At 41.3% G+C, this 16,127-nt stretch overlaps 1 protein-coding gene across 1 annotated transcript; it reads left to right on the top strand.

Annotated features, from left to right (window-relative positions):
• Window positions 1-6,417: 6,417 nt before the first annotated feature.
• On the top strand, window positions 6,418-13,191 carry LOC146708354 (uncharacterized). Its single transcript, XM_085460192.1, has 2 exons — window positions 6,418-7,106; window positions 10,857-13,191. The coding sequence occupies exon 2, from the start codon at window positions 11,172-11,174 to the stop codon at window positions 12,681-12,683; it is 1,512 nt and encodes a 503-aa protein (XP_085316318.1). The 5' UTR covers window positions 6,418-7,106; window positions 10,857-11,171; the 3' UTR covers window positions 12,684-13,191.
• The last annotated feature ends 2,936 nt before the right edge of the window (window positions 13,192-16,127 follow it).

The following is a 16,127-nucleotide window of genomic DNA, read 5'->3' as shown; positions in this document are numbered from 1 at the left end:
TTATGTACAAGTGTATTTTTACTGTGATTTTTTGGGGGGTTTGAAGGACAACATGGCTGAGCTTTAGAGGTGCATTTGGTTCAGAGTTCTCAAGCACATGGCAATGAAATGATTGACCATATCATAAATATTATTGAAGTGAGCAGAGCATTCAAAAGCATTCGCATGGACAGAGTTTACTTAAAACTAGGAGTAGGCAAGGCACAGTTTACATCAAATGCAATAACCTATGATCATAAATAGTCTGTCAAAGAGAAAGAGTCTGACCACACTTATGTAAAATGCTGAAACATGGTTAGGTTAAGGGATTCTCATACACATCAAAATTCAGATGTTCAGCCTGGTAAATATAAATATTAAAATCAGCCATAAAATAGTTATAAGAGGAATAGAAGAAATAAAATCACAAAAGTGAAACAGAAAACTATTTTGGGTTTAGGAGAGCAATGCAAAAACAGCAAACATCAAGGTTGAGTGGTCCACCGCCCTACCACTTGGAGAACCTTTTTAGCTTTCCTCAGAGCTAAAAAAAATGTATAGTCGAAGGGGCGTTCCTTGGAAAAAACACTCAAATTACCATTTCTGACCACTGTCTATGTTGAGAAGACAACGTTTATGTTACTTGTTGAGATCAAGTCATTTAGAATAAAGCTTTTGTTTGACAGGAACAGAGGGCATTTTGTATTTCCACAAGACTCCAGTGAGTGTACATGTGCAGCAAATGCACTGGTATACCTGACACATTTAGGTAAATACTGTATCTTCTAAATAGAGAAAAGCAGTCCCAGAATGGGTCAAAGATGTGAATGAAACTAAGATTGCAAATTTTACAGCTGGCCTGTGAATGCTAAGGATCCTACTAAAACGTCTCACAATGTGACACAATATCGGAATTGGGTTTGATAAAAGTGGACTGCTGACGAACAGTATCATTGGTGCTAGGATCACCTATTACACTACTCTCCTAACTGAAAGTATTTAAAATTTCTGGGAGCTTCTCCAGGACAGCGAGTGTAAAGCAGTGGGACACACACAGGCAACGCCAAAAACATCCCCCTCAATGGATCGTTCGCAGATACAGGTCCAGCAGTAGCAGCTGTTCATTTACCCAGATCTTAACATGTGTGTGGGTAACACTGATAGAAATGAAGGAGAGCGAGTTGTTGAGAGGAAAATGTAAAATAATGTGAAATATTTAATGGACATATATCCCTGTTTTATTCCGAACTATTGCCAAGTAATGATAGGCAGATATAATGAAATGCTGTATAATAGAGTGAGGTCTTTACAGTCCCTCAGAGCAATGTTTACTGAACAATTAATTAAAATTAAGTGGTTATACACTGCTGCTTTGTTTGAAGCTTGAACAAAACTAAGGTAAACAGTCAGGTTGTCCTTCTTCTTGTTCTTGTTTTGGAGCTTTCTATCACTGATATAAATAATAGCTCTTTAATCCATTGAGTGATTTATGAAAATCCCCGGACTGGTCGTGACAGATGGCCGTCCCCTCACTGAGCCTGGTTCTGTCGGAGGTTTCTTTCTCTTAAAAGAAAGTTTTTCCTCCCCACTGTCGCCAAGTACTTGCTCAGAGGGGTTTGTCTGTTGGGCTTTTCTTTTTCATACTGTAAGGTACCGAACCTTACAGTAATACAGGAATTACTGTAAGGTTAACTGTTATCTTCAATGTTGTGTTTATACTATGGTACAAAGTCACTGACAGTTATTGGGTTGAACAGCAAGCTCCAAATTTATGTAGAGTATCTTGGCTAAGATTCTGATGGTATATTCAATTCTTTTTACTGAATCGAGAAGGATTTTCATGTTAATCCTACTGCTAAGATGAGTGATTGAAAAAGAAAAACAACTGTTTTTATAGAGCAAAAAAGAGCAAAAACAAAAAAAAGATTTCTAAAGGGAACATTTATTTTATTTTATTAGTATTTTCCTCAAATGTGTCAAATATATATTTTCTCATCTAAATGAGGAGGTGAGTGAGTCCTGAGTGATTCGTTTACGCTATAATTCAGCACAGGAGCGAGGGGGTGAGTAACTCAAATGTGCTGTTAGCATGTTAGCAGAGCGATGCTACTGTGAACTGGGAAGCTATTGTCTTGATGTGAGCTTTCTACTCAGAGTTTTTTCTTCCAGTTCAGAGCAGAAATGCTTTTGTTAAGAAACTGGCTGTTTCCCCCCCCCCCCCCCCCACACAATTTTAATTATAAGCTAGATATATTTCTACTAATGAAATTAGTTTGCCAATAGCAACAGGAATGAGTCAGTGAGTCAGTTGGTCTTGTGAATCATTATACACGAGTCAGTAAAGTGATTCTCGAGTACTGAGCGATTCGTTCATGATTCGCACATCACTATTCCTCTGCATGCCACAATATCAATAAAAATGTTTCAGGATACACTTCCTTTTAAACATCACACCCACCTTCAGAAGGCATCTGACGCTCCTTATTGGCGCACAGTTTTCACTGATTGATGTCTCAGGTCACAGGGTTGAGCGATGAACCGTAACGGTTCATCCCAATGATCTTGTTTAATTAGTTGTTAAAAGCCAGAGTTGTGATTTAAATCATAATTCAATTCATCTCCCAGCTCTGTGATTAATTACTGCTGTAGGATTATTAAAAGTATACTCATCACTTCTAGTAGTAAAACAATAAACTGTGGGGGAAAAATCTGTGGTCTCAAAGAATCACCTGTTAGCACTTTAAAAATTGTTGAGCTGGATATGGCCATCTTGTTTGTGTTGAGCTTATTCCTTGGCCATTTGGTGAAGACAGGATACAGAGCCAGAGGGTTCTGTGTGAACCTGTGATGACACAAGTGCTGACATTAAGTTGTGCATTTTTATTTTACTATGAATGACAAACAGGAAGTTGGTACATGCAAGAATGAAATGTCCCCAGTAAATAGAACAGAATATTTACTGGGTGACATAGAGTTTGTGTTTTTGGTTTAATATTGTAAGGTAGTGACTTGAATACGTCACAGGGTGTCGCTGTTGAGCTGGAAATGCACTGTAGATTCGCCTAATTTTGACCATTTGTCTGCCCTCTTCTGTAGAGGGCGTCTGAATTATTGTTCAGATAAACACCAAGGTACCAGTAGCTGTCCACAGCCTCAATGGCCATACCTTGGATGCTTAGTGGTTGCAGTGGAGGATGTTTGTGCCTGCGGAAGTCTGACACCAGCTCCTTGGTTTTATTAGTGTTGATCTGGTGGCAGTTCTGCTGGCACCAGTCCACAAAGTCATTGGTCAGTTCTCTGTACTCTTTGTCATCCCTATCAGTGATGAGTCTGACTATTGCAGAGTCATCAGATAACTGCTGAAGGAGGCACTGGGTGGATTTTTGGGAGAAGTTTGCAGTGTACGGTAGATGGTGAAGAGGAACGGAGCCAGAACCATTCCCCATGGGGCCCCTGTACTGCAGACAACCCTGTCTGACACACAGCCCTGAGTTCTCACATACTGTGGTCAATCGGTGAGGTAGTCCAGTATCCATGTAGTGAGGTGATGGTCCACTCCTGTGTTCTCCAGCTTGTCCTTCAGAACTGTGGGAAGAATGGCATTAAAGGCATTAGAGAAATCTAAGAACATGATTCTCACAGTGCTCCCAGCGCCCTCCAGGTGAGAGAGGAAACAATGTAGGAGGTGAATGACGGCATCATACACTCCAATGCCAGGCTGGTAGGCAAACTGAAGTGATGAGCTCACCAGGGGCCGAAGCTGATTCAGGACCAGCCGCTCCAGGGTCTTCATCAGGTCGGATGTCAGAGCCACCAGCCTGTAGCTGTTGAGGTCTTTTGGACGTGGAGTCTTTGGCACTGGTACAACACAGGAGGTTTTCCAGAGCTGTGGGACTCTCCCCAGTCTCAGGTTGAAGATGTGCTCCATCACCCCACACAGTTTGTCTCCGCAGGACCTGACGACCTGAGCTGATGCCATCTGGACCCGCTGCCTTCTTGGCTTTAATTCTCATTTCCCTCCTAACCTGGGTGTTTGAGAGAGACAGGCTGAAGCCTTGTGTTGAATGTGTATTGGAACTGTTGTTGGGGGTGGGGAGTAGTGAGCAGGGTGAGTAGAGGAGGTGTGAAGTGTCTGAGGTGTCAGGGGTGGAACAGCAGCAGTGGGGGTGTGTGAGTCTGCAGCCGATGTTGAAGACTGCCTCATGGATGAATCAAACCTGTTATTAAAGAACTGATTCAGTTCATTTGCCCACCTCACATCCCCCACGGGCAGAGGGTTCTGATCTTTGTGGCCTGAGATGGTTCTAAGGCCTCTCTAGACTTTGTTGTTTTGCTGAAGCTGGTTCTCAGTCTTCTGCCTGTAGCTGTCCTACCCATTCCTTATCAGTCCTCTCAGCTCTCTCTGCACCCTTTTCAACTCCTTCTTGTCTCTAGATTTGAAGGATCTCCTCATCTGCTTGAGGAGGGCTTTAATTTCTGGGGTAATCCAAGGCTTGTTGTTGGAGAAACACCGCACAATCCTGGTGGGTGCAGTGTTATCCACACAGAAGTTAATATAGTCCGTAATGCATGTCACAAGGCTGTCAGTGTCCTCACTGTGGTCGTCACAGATCACCTCCCACATAGTAGACTCAAAACAGTCCTTAAGAGCCTGCTCGCTCTCCTCTGACCATCTCTGCAGCTCAGGGGAGGGAGAGATGAACTTTATGCCCTTCTGCATTGGCCTACAGTAAGTCTAGTGTTTTATTGTCTCTGGTTGGGCATGTCCAATGTCCAAGTCCAGTGAGACATGATTAAAGTCCCCTGATATTAGAAGAAGGGCTCTCAGAGATTGCATTTGCAGTCTGCTGACCACAGAGTGGAGAGAGTCACAGGCTGCATCCACGTTGGCCAAGGGGAGGACATACTCTGTTATCGTGATAACTAGGGTTGCCAACCGTCCCTTAAAATACGGAATCGTCCCGTATTTCGAAACAAAAGTACACGTCCCGTATTGAGCTAATAAGGGACGCACTTTGTCCCGTAATACAGTGAGAACCAAAAGTAGTCTATAAATGTTTATGGAATTAACGCCTTGTTTGAAAACATAATTCCCAGCCCCTCTCCTGCTTTGTGACCAATGAGCTGACAGCACACTTATGACAATTCGAGTATGACAATTCAGATTACCGCTCATCTCATTGGTCGAGGAAAGGTCGCTTTCGGAGAAAATACCGGAAGACAACAGGTGACCACAACAAGAAGCATGGCCAACAGGGAAACAAACGCCGACACTGCGGTGCAAGTCTCGGACGACAGTACACCTAAAGCTGGGCAGACACTGTGTGATTTTTTCAGTCACGTTATTCAGCTCCTGCTCAAACTGCACGATTGACTCACAGGGGTTAGAAGTTCATAGGTCACGATGTACTCTCACACTGTACCGCCCGATGCTCTGATGCGACCTGAGTGCTCACACTGTGCCGCTGTTGTGCCAAAGTAGTTACCCCCGCCATAAAATGAAGGTTATAACAGAAAATCTGTCGCTCTCTCTCTCTGTCTTTCACTCACACAGACACACCACCACCATCAACTTTGCTAAATTGCTAATGAAAAACATTGATCAGGCAGCTGTGATTAAGCAGCAGTGTAAATCCAACTATTTTCACGGTTGTTGTGGTCGTGATAATTTTGTGAGGCCACATCGAAAAGGCTCGGATGAGCTTTCCAAAGTTCTACAAGTTGTGCCTCCATCGCTTGTGTCCAGATCACACGCTGCACTGCCGTGCTGCTCCGTCTTTTTCACCGACGTTTACGTGTTTGCGCGCGAGCAGCTGCGGTGACACCCTCACGAGCGATTGATGATCGGGAACTGGTCGTGAGGTGTTAATCACTTCTCGTTACCCAACGTATACTACATGACGCACGATGAAGGCCAAAATCGGTCCGATCACTCAAAAATCGGCTCAAAATGGGCCTAAAACCGCACAGTGTAAGCCCAGCATTAGAGCAGCAATGTTTGTTTCCCTCAGAGAAAGGGAAGAATGGGAAAAGGAAAACACCTGGCTGGAAAAAGTTAATATGGGCATGTGCAGTGAATATCAGCGCTATGTGGCCAGAAGTGTGATAATATAATTTATTTTGTGTAATAAACAACTGCAAGGATAGATGATTACAACAAATAGATGACTAATACATAAAAGTAATACATAGGTGAATAATGATGATGAGTTATGATGCGTAATCATGGGAACAAGTGGGTTTACAAACAGGAGCAGCTGATTAGCATTAGAAAAGCTGAAATAATACCTCAACTGAAGCCAATTGTACTAAATGCACTAAATAGAATAGAATAGAATTCAACTTTATTGTCATTGCACATGCACAGGTACAGGGCAACGAAATGCAGTTTGCATCCATCCAGAAGTGCTTTAGTGATATAGATATATTACAATATATATTAGCAATTGTCAGAGTATTTTTGCTTTTAAAGATTTTATTATTCATATAATAATCAGCTAAGAGTGTTTATATTTCTGTTCTGTACTCAACCAGCTGCATATTTTAATTGCTGGCTCCCTAATTTATAACGGAAACTGCTTGCCTTCACATTATCAGTCTTTGCCTTCACATTGTCACTGTTTGCCTTCACACTAGCAGGAAACCGCCACCCACGAGTAAGAAACAACCTTGTAGAGAACACGAAGTTTTTTGATAAACCACACCTGTTTTCTTGACAAGATAAGGATGATATTTCCTTTTTTGTATGCTTCATGATGTGTATAAATAAAGCCAGACTGCACCAAGGAGGTGTGTGAGTCTCTCCCTGAGTCTCTCACCCGTGCACGTTTAAAACTGCTCTAAGTGTCTGAGTGATATTTCATTGCATCTGAGTACTTTGATAATAGAATATCTTTAACATTTAATTGGTCCTTCGAGCCGGAGTGGACATTGATATTTTTTTCAATGCTCCAATAGGAGACCTTCGTCAAGTCCTGACGTCGTGAGAAGCCCACGCTGTCGACTCCTCTCCAGGCAGAGGATAAAGTCCAGAGACGTGACGTTCGGGTTCTGGCCAGCGTTCTTATAAGAGGTCCACGACTTCAGGGGTTGATGAAGGAAACCAAAGCAACCACACAATAACTCAGGTGAATATTTAGCACTCACTCACATCTTGCGCAAAACGACTGAGGCAACCTGTGGTCTATACATTAAATAGTTTCCCGTCAATGTATGACAGATTAATTAAGTAACATTCTCGTCTGAAAAAGGACTGGTAGAGGTTACAGCTCGCCTGAAAGAGGGCTTGGAGCAAGTTTAATGTCAAAATACGACAGGATAGTAACATTCTCGTCTGAAAAAGGACTCGTAGAGGTTACGAAGCAGCTCGCCTGAAAGAGGGCTTGGAGCAATGTAGAAAGACACAGTGTTGCCCAGAATAAAAAACTGTTATGGCCCTGTCCATAATCTGTTTTGGTGGCTGTTGTTGTCTGTTCCTTTAAGTCTTTGCAGGTCCCGGAGTGGATGAGCTGACGGCTGCTGATTGGTCCCCTGGCCATGTGATCTTCTTCAAATCCCTCACCAGCAGTTGTCCCGGGGCAGCCACTGACAGCAGCAGCAGACCTGACCCTGGCCTCCAAAACCTGAGACTTTTGTGCCTGTGACTTTGTGCGACTTTTTTGGAGTTTTGTATATAGTGTGTACATTAGTTTTCATTGTAAATAGCCTTGTAAATAGCACTGCAACAGAAGGGGTGAGCTGCCTTATTGTTTTTCCTTGCACTGTTTTCTCCTGTTTATTTCAGTTAGGGAGTTAGGTGTAGCGCTTGTCTTTTGTTTGATATTTGATTTCACATAGGGTTGTAGATAACACCTCCTCCTGACTTAGCTTGTTTTGTTTGTTATTTTGGCCTTTGTTCACCCCGGAGCTTCATTTTTGCAGTGCAGAAAAATAAATCACGATTCACTAAGAAATTGGTTTCCCTTTGTGTATGGTTTTGGGGACCAGGGCGGGGCAATTCTTTCAAACTTGTGTTGCGTTCCTGTACCCCTAGACTGGGGCGTAACAAAACTCATTACGCGTATAATCTGTTGTTTTACTGTTTTGTTGGTGGAGTAAGTTGATTTTACAGCACATTAAGGAGGCTGAACTACTCCACCGAATTGTTTACCGTTGGTTGCTCGAGTTCTGGTGGAACGGGAAAAGGTTGTGTTTCATCACATAAAATTGACACCGCTTTCAAGGCTAGCTTGAAAGTAGAAGGCCGTGTCAATAGCCTCTCCCATTCCTCGTGCCAGAGAAAGCACCACGGGTGTGTATGTGTGTGTAAACGTAAATATATCTATGAGCTAATAAAAATAATAAGAAAGAAAAATGGGTAATAAATCAACAAAACTCACTGCTGACGAGCAGTGGCTAGAGAAAAATGTCCAGGCGCCGGACAAACTGCAGTGACTGATAAAACCCTTATTAAGTGAAAACTAGAGATCAAAGTAGTTTAAAAAGGTTGGAAACAGACCTCAACGAATAGATATAAATATAAGAAGTACAAAAATAAAATAAATAAAGACAAAATTACATTAGAACTTATTTTTAATGTATTGAAACTAATAATAGGAAGGATAACAACCTGTAAACTTATATTAACAATGAAACATAGTTGGCAAGACGTTCATGCCCAGAATGTATAAAATAAATAAAAGGAAATAATTCACACGAAAACCTTTTAAATAAAATAGAGAGATGCATAAGGTACATTAAGGCTGTGTCATTGGTCAGCCAAGGAAAGTGTGTGAAAAGGTAAATGTCTCCAGCTTGGGAAAAGGTGAAGCTGCAGATCACCCGAAGCCCTTGATGGACACAAAATAAAATATAAAATATATAATAATAAATTGCTTGGTTAGACATGCAACAGAAAGAATGAAAGTGACCGAAGGTTGGATCTGAGATGAGGCAAACAGAAGACCAGTCTAAAAAGTAGGCACAAACCTGTTCAGAGAAGAAGCAAATTTGTACAGATTGGATGAATTCTAAGTTATCTGTTTGCTGAGTAAGATGATCCCAACTATTAAATTGGCTCAGTAGTAGTATAGTAATATACACTTTTATATACACTGATAAAATGTTGTAATATACTGTTGTTATTATATGGAAAGAAAAAGATGATAATAATAAGAAGTAACCTAGTCAGTATGATGTGAGATGGACAATTGTTATGAAGTAGTCTGCATCAAGCTTAAGGTTTGCTCAAACTCAGTATAATGACATAGGAGATGAAGAAAATAAAGGAAATATCTAAACTACTTAGGTGCATAGAGGCACTTGACATGCTTGAAAACCTGGATAAAATATTACTGAGATATAGAGCACATCTATAGTAACAACTAATAAGCCAAACCCTGTAGACAACAGCTAAAGTTACAGGATTGTGAAGCTGAATTAAATATGTGGACACCGCTAAGTTGATGAGCATGTTACACATTTTCTTTTATTTTTTATTTATTTGTTTTTAGAGCAGAAGCTGCATAAAAGCCAACACATGCAGCTGTCTGTGAGCTCAGTTTTCCCTCACATGTCTGCTCTGTTTCAGTAGCAGCATTTTTCTTTTTGGGTCCTGACTCATGTATGTTTTCGGTTTTGTTTGATTATTTTATTTTGTTGATTTGGAAACAAATTTGTGACAATACTTGTTTAAAATATGTAAGATGTGTGAGATGTGTGAATTCTTTGAAAAACTAGAAATTATCTAAAAATGCCTCAAGTGAGAATGTAATGTTCCATCTATAGAGAAGAAAAAAAAAAATCTTGCTGGAAGTGATCACCTTGCCAAAACAATTGGCACTGTGCACATGTGGAGCACATCAAAAAGACAATTATATTGTCACAAAAGGAAATAATTTTGCAGAACAAGCAGCAAAACAGGCTGCAAACAATCGGCAGAGCTACTAGAAACCAACTACTGCCTACAAATACCACTTGATGTACTAAAAACCGAACAACAAGCTGCAACAATCACTGAACAAAACAAGTGGCTGAAATGTGGAGTAAACTGAAAGATGACTTAATGGTCTGTGATGGAAAACCTATATTAACAGAGTCATTACACAGGACAGCGGTTGTAGTGACACATGAGGTAAACACCTGTGTCAACAGGAGGGAGATATAGTATAGATAAACAATGCAATACACACTATAAATTTTGAAACTTTAGCGAATAATTTGTAAGAACATGCCTATTCTGTCAAAAAACAAAAAACAAAAAAAAACAACACAACTCACAAGGAAACTTAAGACCTAAGAGAGGCTAGCTTTCCATACAATCCACATGGATTTTATTGAACTTAACGAATGCCAAGCATCAAGATATGCTCTAGTAATTATAGATGTATTTTCAAAATGGCCAGAAATCTATCCAGTAAAAAGAGCAGATGCAATATCAGTGGCAAAGTGTTTATGCAATCACTTCATCCCCACATATGGCATTCCCAGTCTGATAAGGTCAGACAATGGAACACATTTTGTTAATGACATCATCAGCAAAGTCTCTGAAGCTCTAGGATTTAGCATCAAACATCACTGTGCATATCACCCACAAAGCACAGGATTAGTGGAAAGAACTAACGGCACAATAAAACAGAGATTAAGAAAATGCATGGAAGAAACAGGAAGACCATGGCCTGAATGTCTAGGCCTAGTAAAGATGTGGATGAGAATAACACAAGGTTCTCAGAAACTTACACCTTTTGAAATCATCCACGGGAGAGCGTTTCCATTGCCAATTACCAGTGAACCTATTAATAAATCAATAAGGGAAACTACCCTAGCAGAATGGATGACTAAACTGTTTGAAAATAAAGAGATTGTGTTAAACAACCAACTGCCGAGTGATTTCTCTCCAGTGTCTTGCAGGTTACAACCAGGTGATTGGATCCTGATCAAAGTACTCCAGAGAAAGAATTGGAGTTCACCAAGGTGGGAGGGCCCATACCAAGTCCTACTTACCACACCCACCGCCTGCAAAATAGCAGAAAGACCATCTTGGATCCACCAAAGCCACTGTAAAAAAGTGAGTGACAATCCAGACGCTTAGACGCCGGCTCCCCTGGCTTCTAGGTGATCTATTGGTGAAGGGAAGGGCTGATTGGGTATATCCCGCCCTTTTTTACTTCTCGCCAATAGTCTACTCACCAGAAGTCTAGGTGTGCCTGGTCATCATGAAGACACTTGTCCTCCTAGTGGCCAGCATTGCGCTCCTAGTGAGCCTACTAACACTCACCCAGATGAGAGGAAATAAACAACACCACCTGCAAAAAAGATGGACACATGATAATTCGCATCTGCGTGACCTGAACCAAGACCATAACCACCCATGGATGAACAACGCGTGGTATAGATATGTGTATGATAGAACACGCACCGACAACAGCACGGAATGCTATGTATGTTCACATATGCCAACAACAGCCGTACACGCAACAATATATGGAAAGGCACCTGAACTTGACGAAGCGATGTGTGTGTTCAACAAAGCAACAACTGGCAATTGCACACGCAGAGATTTGATGGCAACAGGACTGACCCTAAAAGGTCAAAGCACAAAGAAAGAAGACCTAATTCCATGGTGTAGTGACACAGACGTCAAACGTGTCACGAAACCACTTTCACAACGACGTATTCTAATTGAACAGACAACCCCTTGTGCCTACAATCTGACGAACTGGAACTACACCTGCAACGAAAAACATTGGGTAAACGTCAAAGCCAACAACACAAAAAACAAATCATTCGCCATAGTTTTGCCGCCGGACATACAGCACCCAATGTGTTTCAACTTCTCCGATGGAAACAGGAAACTTGGACGAAACCGCAACTGCACACAGACACTTGACCTGACCCAATCCAAAGGAATACACACCTTCAAAAATGGAACTTTCTGGGTCCAGGGAGCCGCTTGGGCCTGCGGGCCTAAAACCTACTTCATGCTCCCACCGAACTCCACCGGTCTGTGTGCACCAGTACTAATTTCAGACCACACCTTCAAGATCACAGCAGAGACACACACGTCAAGAGCAAAACGTGAAGTTGCTGAAGTCACTGAAGTAATGCCACATGACTCAATCTATGGATCAGATGTGCCCAAGAACTTCAAACTATGGACTGATGGTCAGAAAGTCCTCCACTCCTTGTTCCCTTGGGTAGGAGTTGGGAAAAACATGCTGAGGATCGAGACACTTGACTATCGATTTGGACTGTTCCTAAATGCTTCAATGAAAATCAACAAAGCGCAAAATGAAGAAATCGACGCAATACGCATTGTAGTGATGCAACACAGAGTCGCACTAGACATGATTCTAGCTGAAAAAGGAGGTTTGTGTGTATTGTTTGACACTACATGTTGTACATACATCCCAGACAACATACACTCACAAAACATGACCGACGCTTTGAACACCTTGAGAAAGATTAAAGATGCTGAACAACAAGACTATGTCACAAGCACTGATGATTGGTTGACATGGTTACTAGGTGGTTCATGGAAGTCCCTTCTGATTAAAGGACTTGTTGGAATAGCATTTTTGCTTTTACTGTTATGTGTTTTCACAACATGTGTAGTACCCTGTCTGAAGAAAATGGTATCAAACATGGTGACAACTTCTATCAATGCTTATGTGATGACGTCTCAAATGGAAGAAATTTTGAAAGATGATCCATACAGTAATGTTTAGTTTAATTGAACACAGGACTGTTTTATGACGTTCAAACCGAAAATGTTTAGACAAGAGGTTATGAACTGACAAAAATAACAGTACTGTCATGTGAGAAATCTAAACAACAGGAGGGAATGTCAGAGTATTTTTGCTTTTAAGGATTTTATTATTCATATAATAATCAGCTAAGAGTGTTTATATTTCTGTTCTGTACTCAACCAGCTGCATATTTTAATTGCTGGCTCCCTACTTTATAACGGAAACTGCTTGCCTTCACATTATCAGTCTTTGCCTTCACATTGTCACTGTTTGCCTTCACACTAGCAGGAAACCGCCACCCACGAGTAAGAAACAACCTTGTAGAGAACACGAAGTTTTTTGATAAACCACACCTGTTTTCTTGACAAGATAAGGATGATATTTCCTTTTTTGTATGCTTCATGATGTGTATAAATAAAGCCAGACTGCACCAAGGAGGTGTGTGAGTCTCTCCCTGAGTCTCTCACCCGTGCACGTTTAAAACTGCTCTAAGTGTCTGAGTGATATTTCATTGCATCTGAGTACTTTGATAATAGAATATCTTTAACAGCAATAATATAGATATGTGAGTATATTACAGAAATGGGTCTATTATGGTATGTTATAATGTACACGGTATGAAGTATGTTGTGAATATTCTATAACTATAAGTATGTACAGGCTATGAACAGGATATAAATATGAAAAACTATACAGAATATGAAATAAATAACTTTACAGAATCCGAGATATACAGCTATACAGAAATGGGAACTATGCAAGTTGTAAACAGTTGTAGGATTAAAGATTATCGAATGTACAGAATGATTATTTACACAGAGCTATACAGTAGTGCAGTTAAGATAAGTGAGGGTGTAGATAGTTTCTACAGAGGCTATATAAAGTGCTAGTGGTTGTGAGTGGTGGTTCAGTCCATGTTATTATTGTGTGTTTGAGGGTACAGTTGTCCATTGTGGGTGTGTGTATGTTCAGTCCATGAGTTTAACGTGGGTCAGATGTCAGGAGGCAGAGTTCAGGAGTCTGACAGCTGTGGGGAAGAAGCTGTTCCGGTACCTGGTGGTCTTAGTCCGGAGGCTCCTGTGGCGCCTCCCAGAGGGCAGGAGGGTGAAGAGTCCATGTGATGGGTGACTGGGGTCTTTGATGATTTTCCCAGCCCTTTTCAGACACTGCTTCCTGTAGATGTCTTTTATGGCAGGAAGTGGTGCTCCGGCGATGCGCTGGGCAGTTTTCACGACCCTCTGCAACGCCTTCCGGTCCGAGGCAGAGCAGTTCCCGTACCAGACTGTTATACAGTTGGTCAGGATGCTCTCGATGGTGCAGCGATAGAAGTTCACCAGGATGTCTGAGGACAGGTGGTTCTTCCTCAGAGTCCTCAAGAAGAAGAGGCGCTGGTGAGCCTTCTTGACCAGCTTGGCACTGTTACAAGAATATTTTTCTTTCTATTGTTTTCTATTATTTTAAGTTAAGCAGGACAGAGTTCTTTTAAAGAAAGATTTACTTATATTCTCAAAAGTTAAGCATGACAGGCTTCTGTTTAAGAAAGAGACCTGTTTTATTGTGTTAATGTTGTCATTTTGAGCTAAAAATAAATAGCTAAATGATCATTTGTTTCACATGTGTTGATATCACAAAGAATAGAATATGCATCTACTTAAATCAACTTCAAGTCAAATGGTTAAAAAAATAATTTCACACACAAAAAAAGAGCTAGAAAATTCACCACACTGGGAAGGGTGAAGACAACTGGGTCGCCCGGTCCTGGCCACGAGGTGTCCCTTATTTATTTTTCAGGGAGTTGGCAACCCTAGTGATAACATCCCTGGGGAGGTAGTACGGAGGCATGCTAATGGCTAACAGCTCAATGTTTCTGCTACACAGTATTTCTTTCACAGTGATGTGTCCAGGGTTACACCATCTGTCATCCCCTCCCCCCCTTCCTCTTATTAGTGTTGGTTTTCCTCTCTCGTCCCGTCCGCCCGCAGCAGTTGCAGTGTCACGCTCGTATCCAGAGTTAGTGGTTTTAGCCAGAACTCCGTTAGCATCATGATGCTACATTGCAGGTATTCTGACAAAACATCCTACCTATCAAGCTGTCCTACTTGTTGTTACTGCGCATGCGCAAAACTCAAAACCGACCATGTTTTCGGTGTTAATAGTGCACGCCTATTTTTTGATCCGACCCCGATCTCGTGCGTGCAAAAAAGGGTTATTATTATGTTTTACCATTTTATTACAGTTAATACTTGTTTTCCTTAAGCTGTTGTCAATTTGTTAACTTTTCAAGCTAACATGCGTTTTGTTTTGATGCTCTCGTTTACTGTTTTAGCTGTTTGGTGGTTGTTGAAATTTTGTGAGGTTTAACCTGATATTCTGGTGTTTCGGGCAAAGTAATTTTATATTTAAAAAATCAATTCAGGATTTTAATGAATGATATCACGTTATCCAAGCTAGAATCGATTTTAATCGATAAATCGATAATCAAAACCCACCCCTACTCTGTACACCCCAATCCAACACAAAATTACACAACGCAGAGTCCGGGCTGTAGGGACTCTGCCCCTGCACTGGTTGGGTTACAATATTCTTTGAGTGTTATTCACAGTTTTGACTCTCTTTTATGTCTTAGGCTCTTATTGACTGTAGTTCTCCCTCCCTCAGTGTTTATCTTAGGCTGTGTATAGTCTGTCTCCGTGTTTTCTCTGTGCCGTTCCTGTGTTCCTCGTTTCATGTCGAGTCACCCTTGTCTATGTGTTTATTCATCTCCTCTTCTCTCCATAGACAGTGAAGTCTCCCTGTTCTCCATGTTTGCTCTGTCTCCCATCAGACGTGTGTCCCTGTCAAGTCCGCATCTCCGTGCCTTTCACGTTGATAGTCTTGCGTCCTTTGTTAATGTTTTCAGTTTTGCTTCCTCCACTCCTTGTGATGTACGATTGCTCCCTGCAGTGCTCCCCTCCTGTGTCTGATTCCCTCATTATCACTCTTTGTATTTAAGTCCTGTGTGTTCCTGGGTTTGTTGTCCCGTGGTTACCCATCATGACTGCAGAAAACAGTAACTGGAAGGACAAAACAGTCATTCTGCAGTCATTGGTGTAAACGAACAGCTATTGTGCTTCATAGCTTGGATAACAGCTTCATAGCTGTCTGCCACCTAGTGATTGAGTTTGGTAACTTAAACTAAGTTTTGTGTGAATTTATATTTTACATGCACCTTTCCCTGGTTTTTATAAACTCAGCTCTGGTTACATGCAACAAACCACAGTAAATCTCACATTGAATGAGCTGTGCACAGGCTCTGACACAAAAATGTGGATGTGGATTAAACTACATACAGAACTTGACACATGAGGAGGCAAAAGTCTTGTTTAAAGAAACAGTCCTAAATGAAAGAGTCAGGCATTTTTGCCTCACTCTTTCAAAATATAA

This window comes from Copadichromis virginalis, linkage group LG6 (assembly GCF_057382275.1).
Source record: "Copadichromis virginalis isolate Kocher_CV1m ecotype Utaka linkage group LG6, C_Virginalis_male_GT1.1, whole genome shotgun sequence".
NCBI classification, from domain to species: Eukaryota; Metazoa; Chordata; class Actinopteri; order Cichliformes; family Cichlidae; genus Copadichromis; species Copadichromis virginalis.
This window is presented reverse-complemented; position numbering and strand designations above follow the sequence as displayed.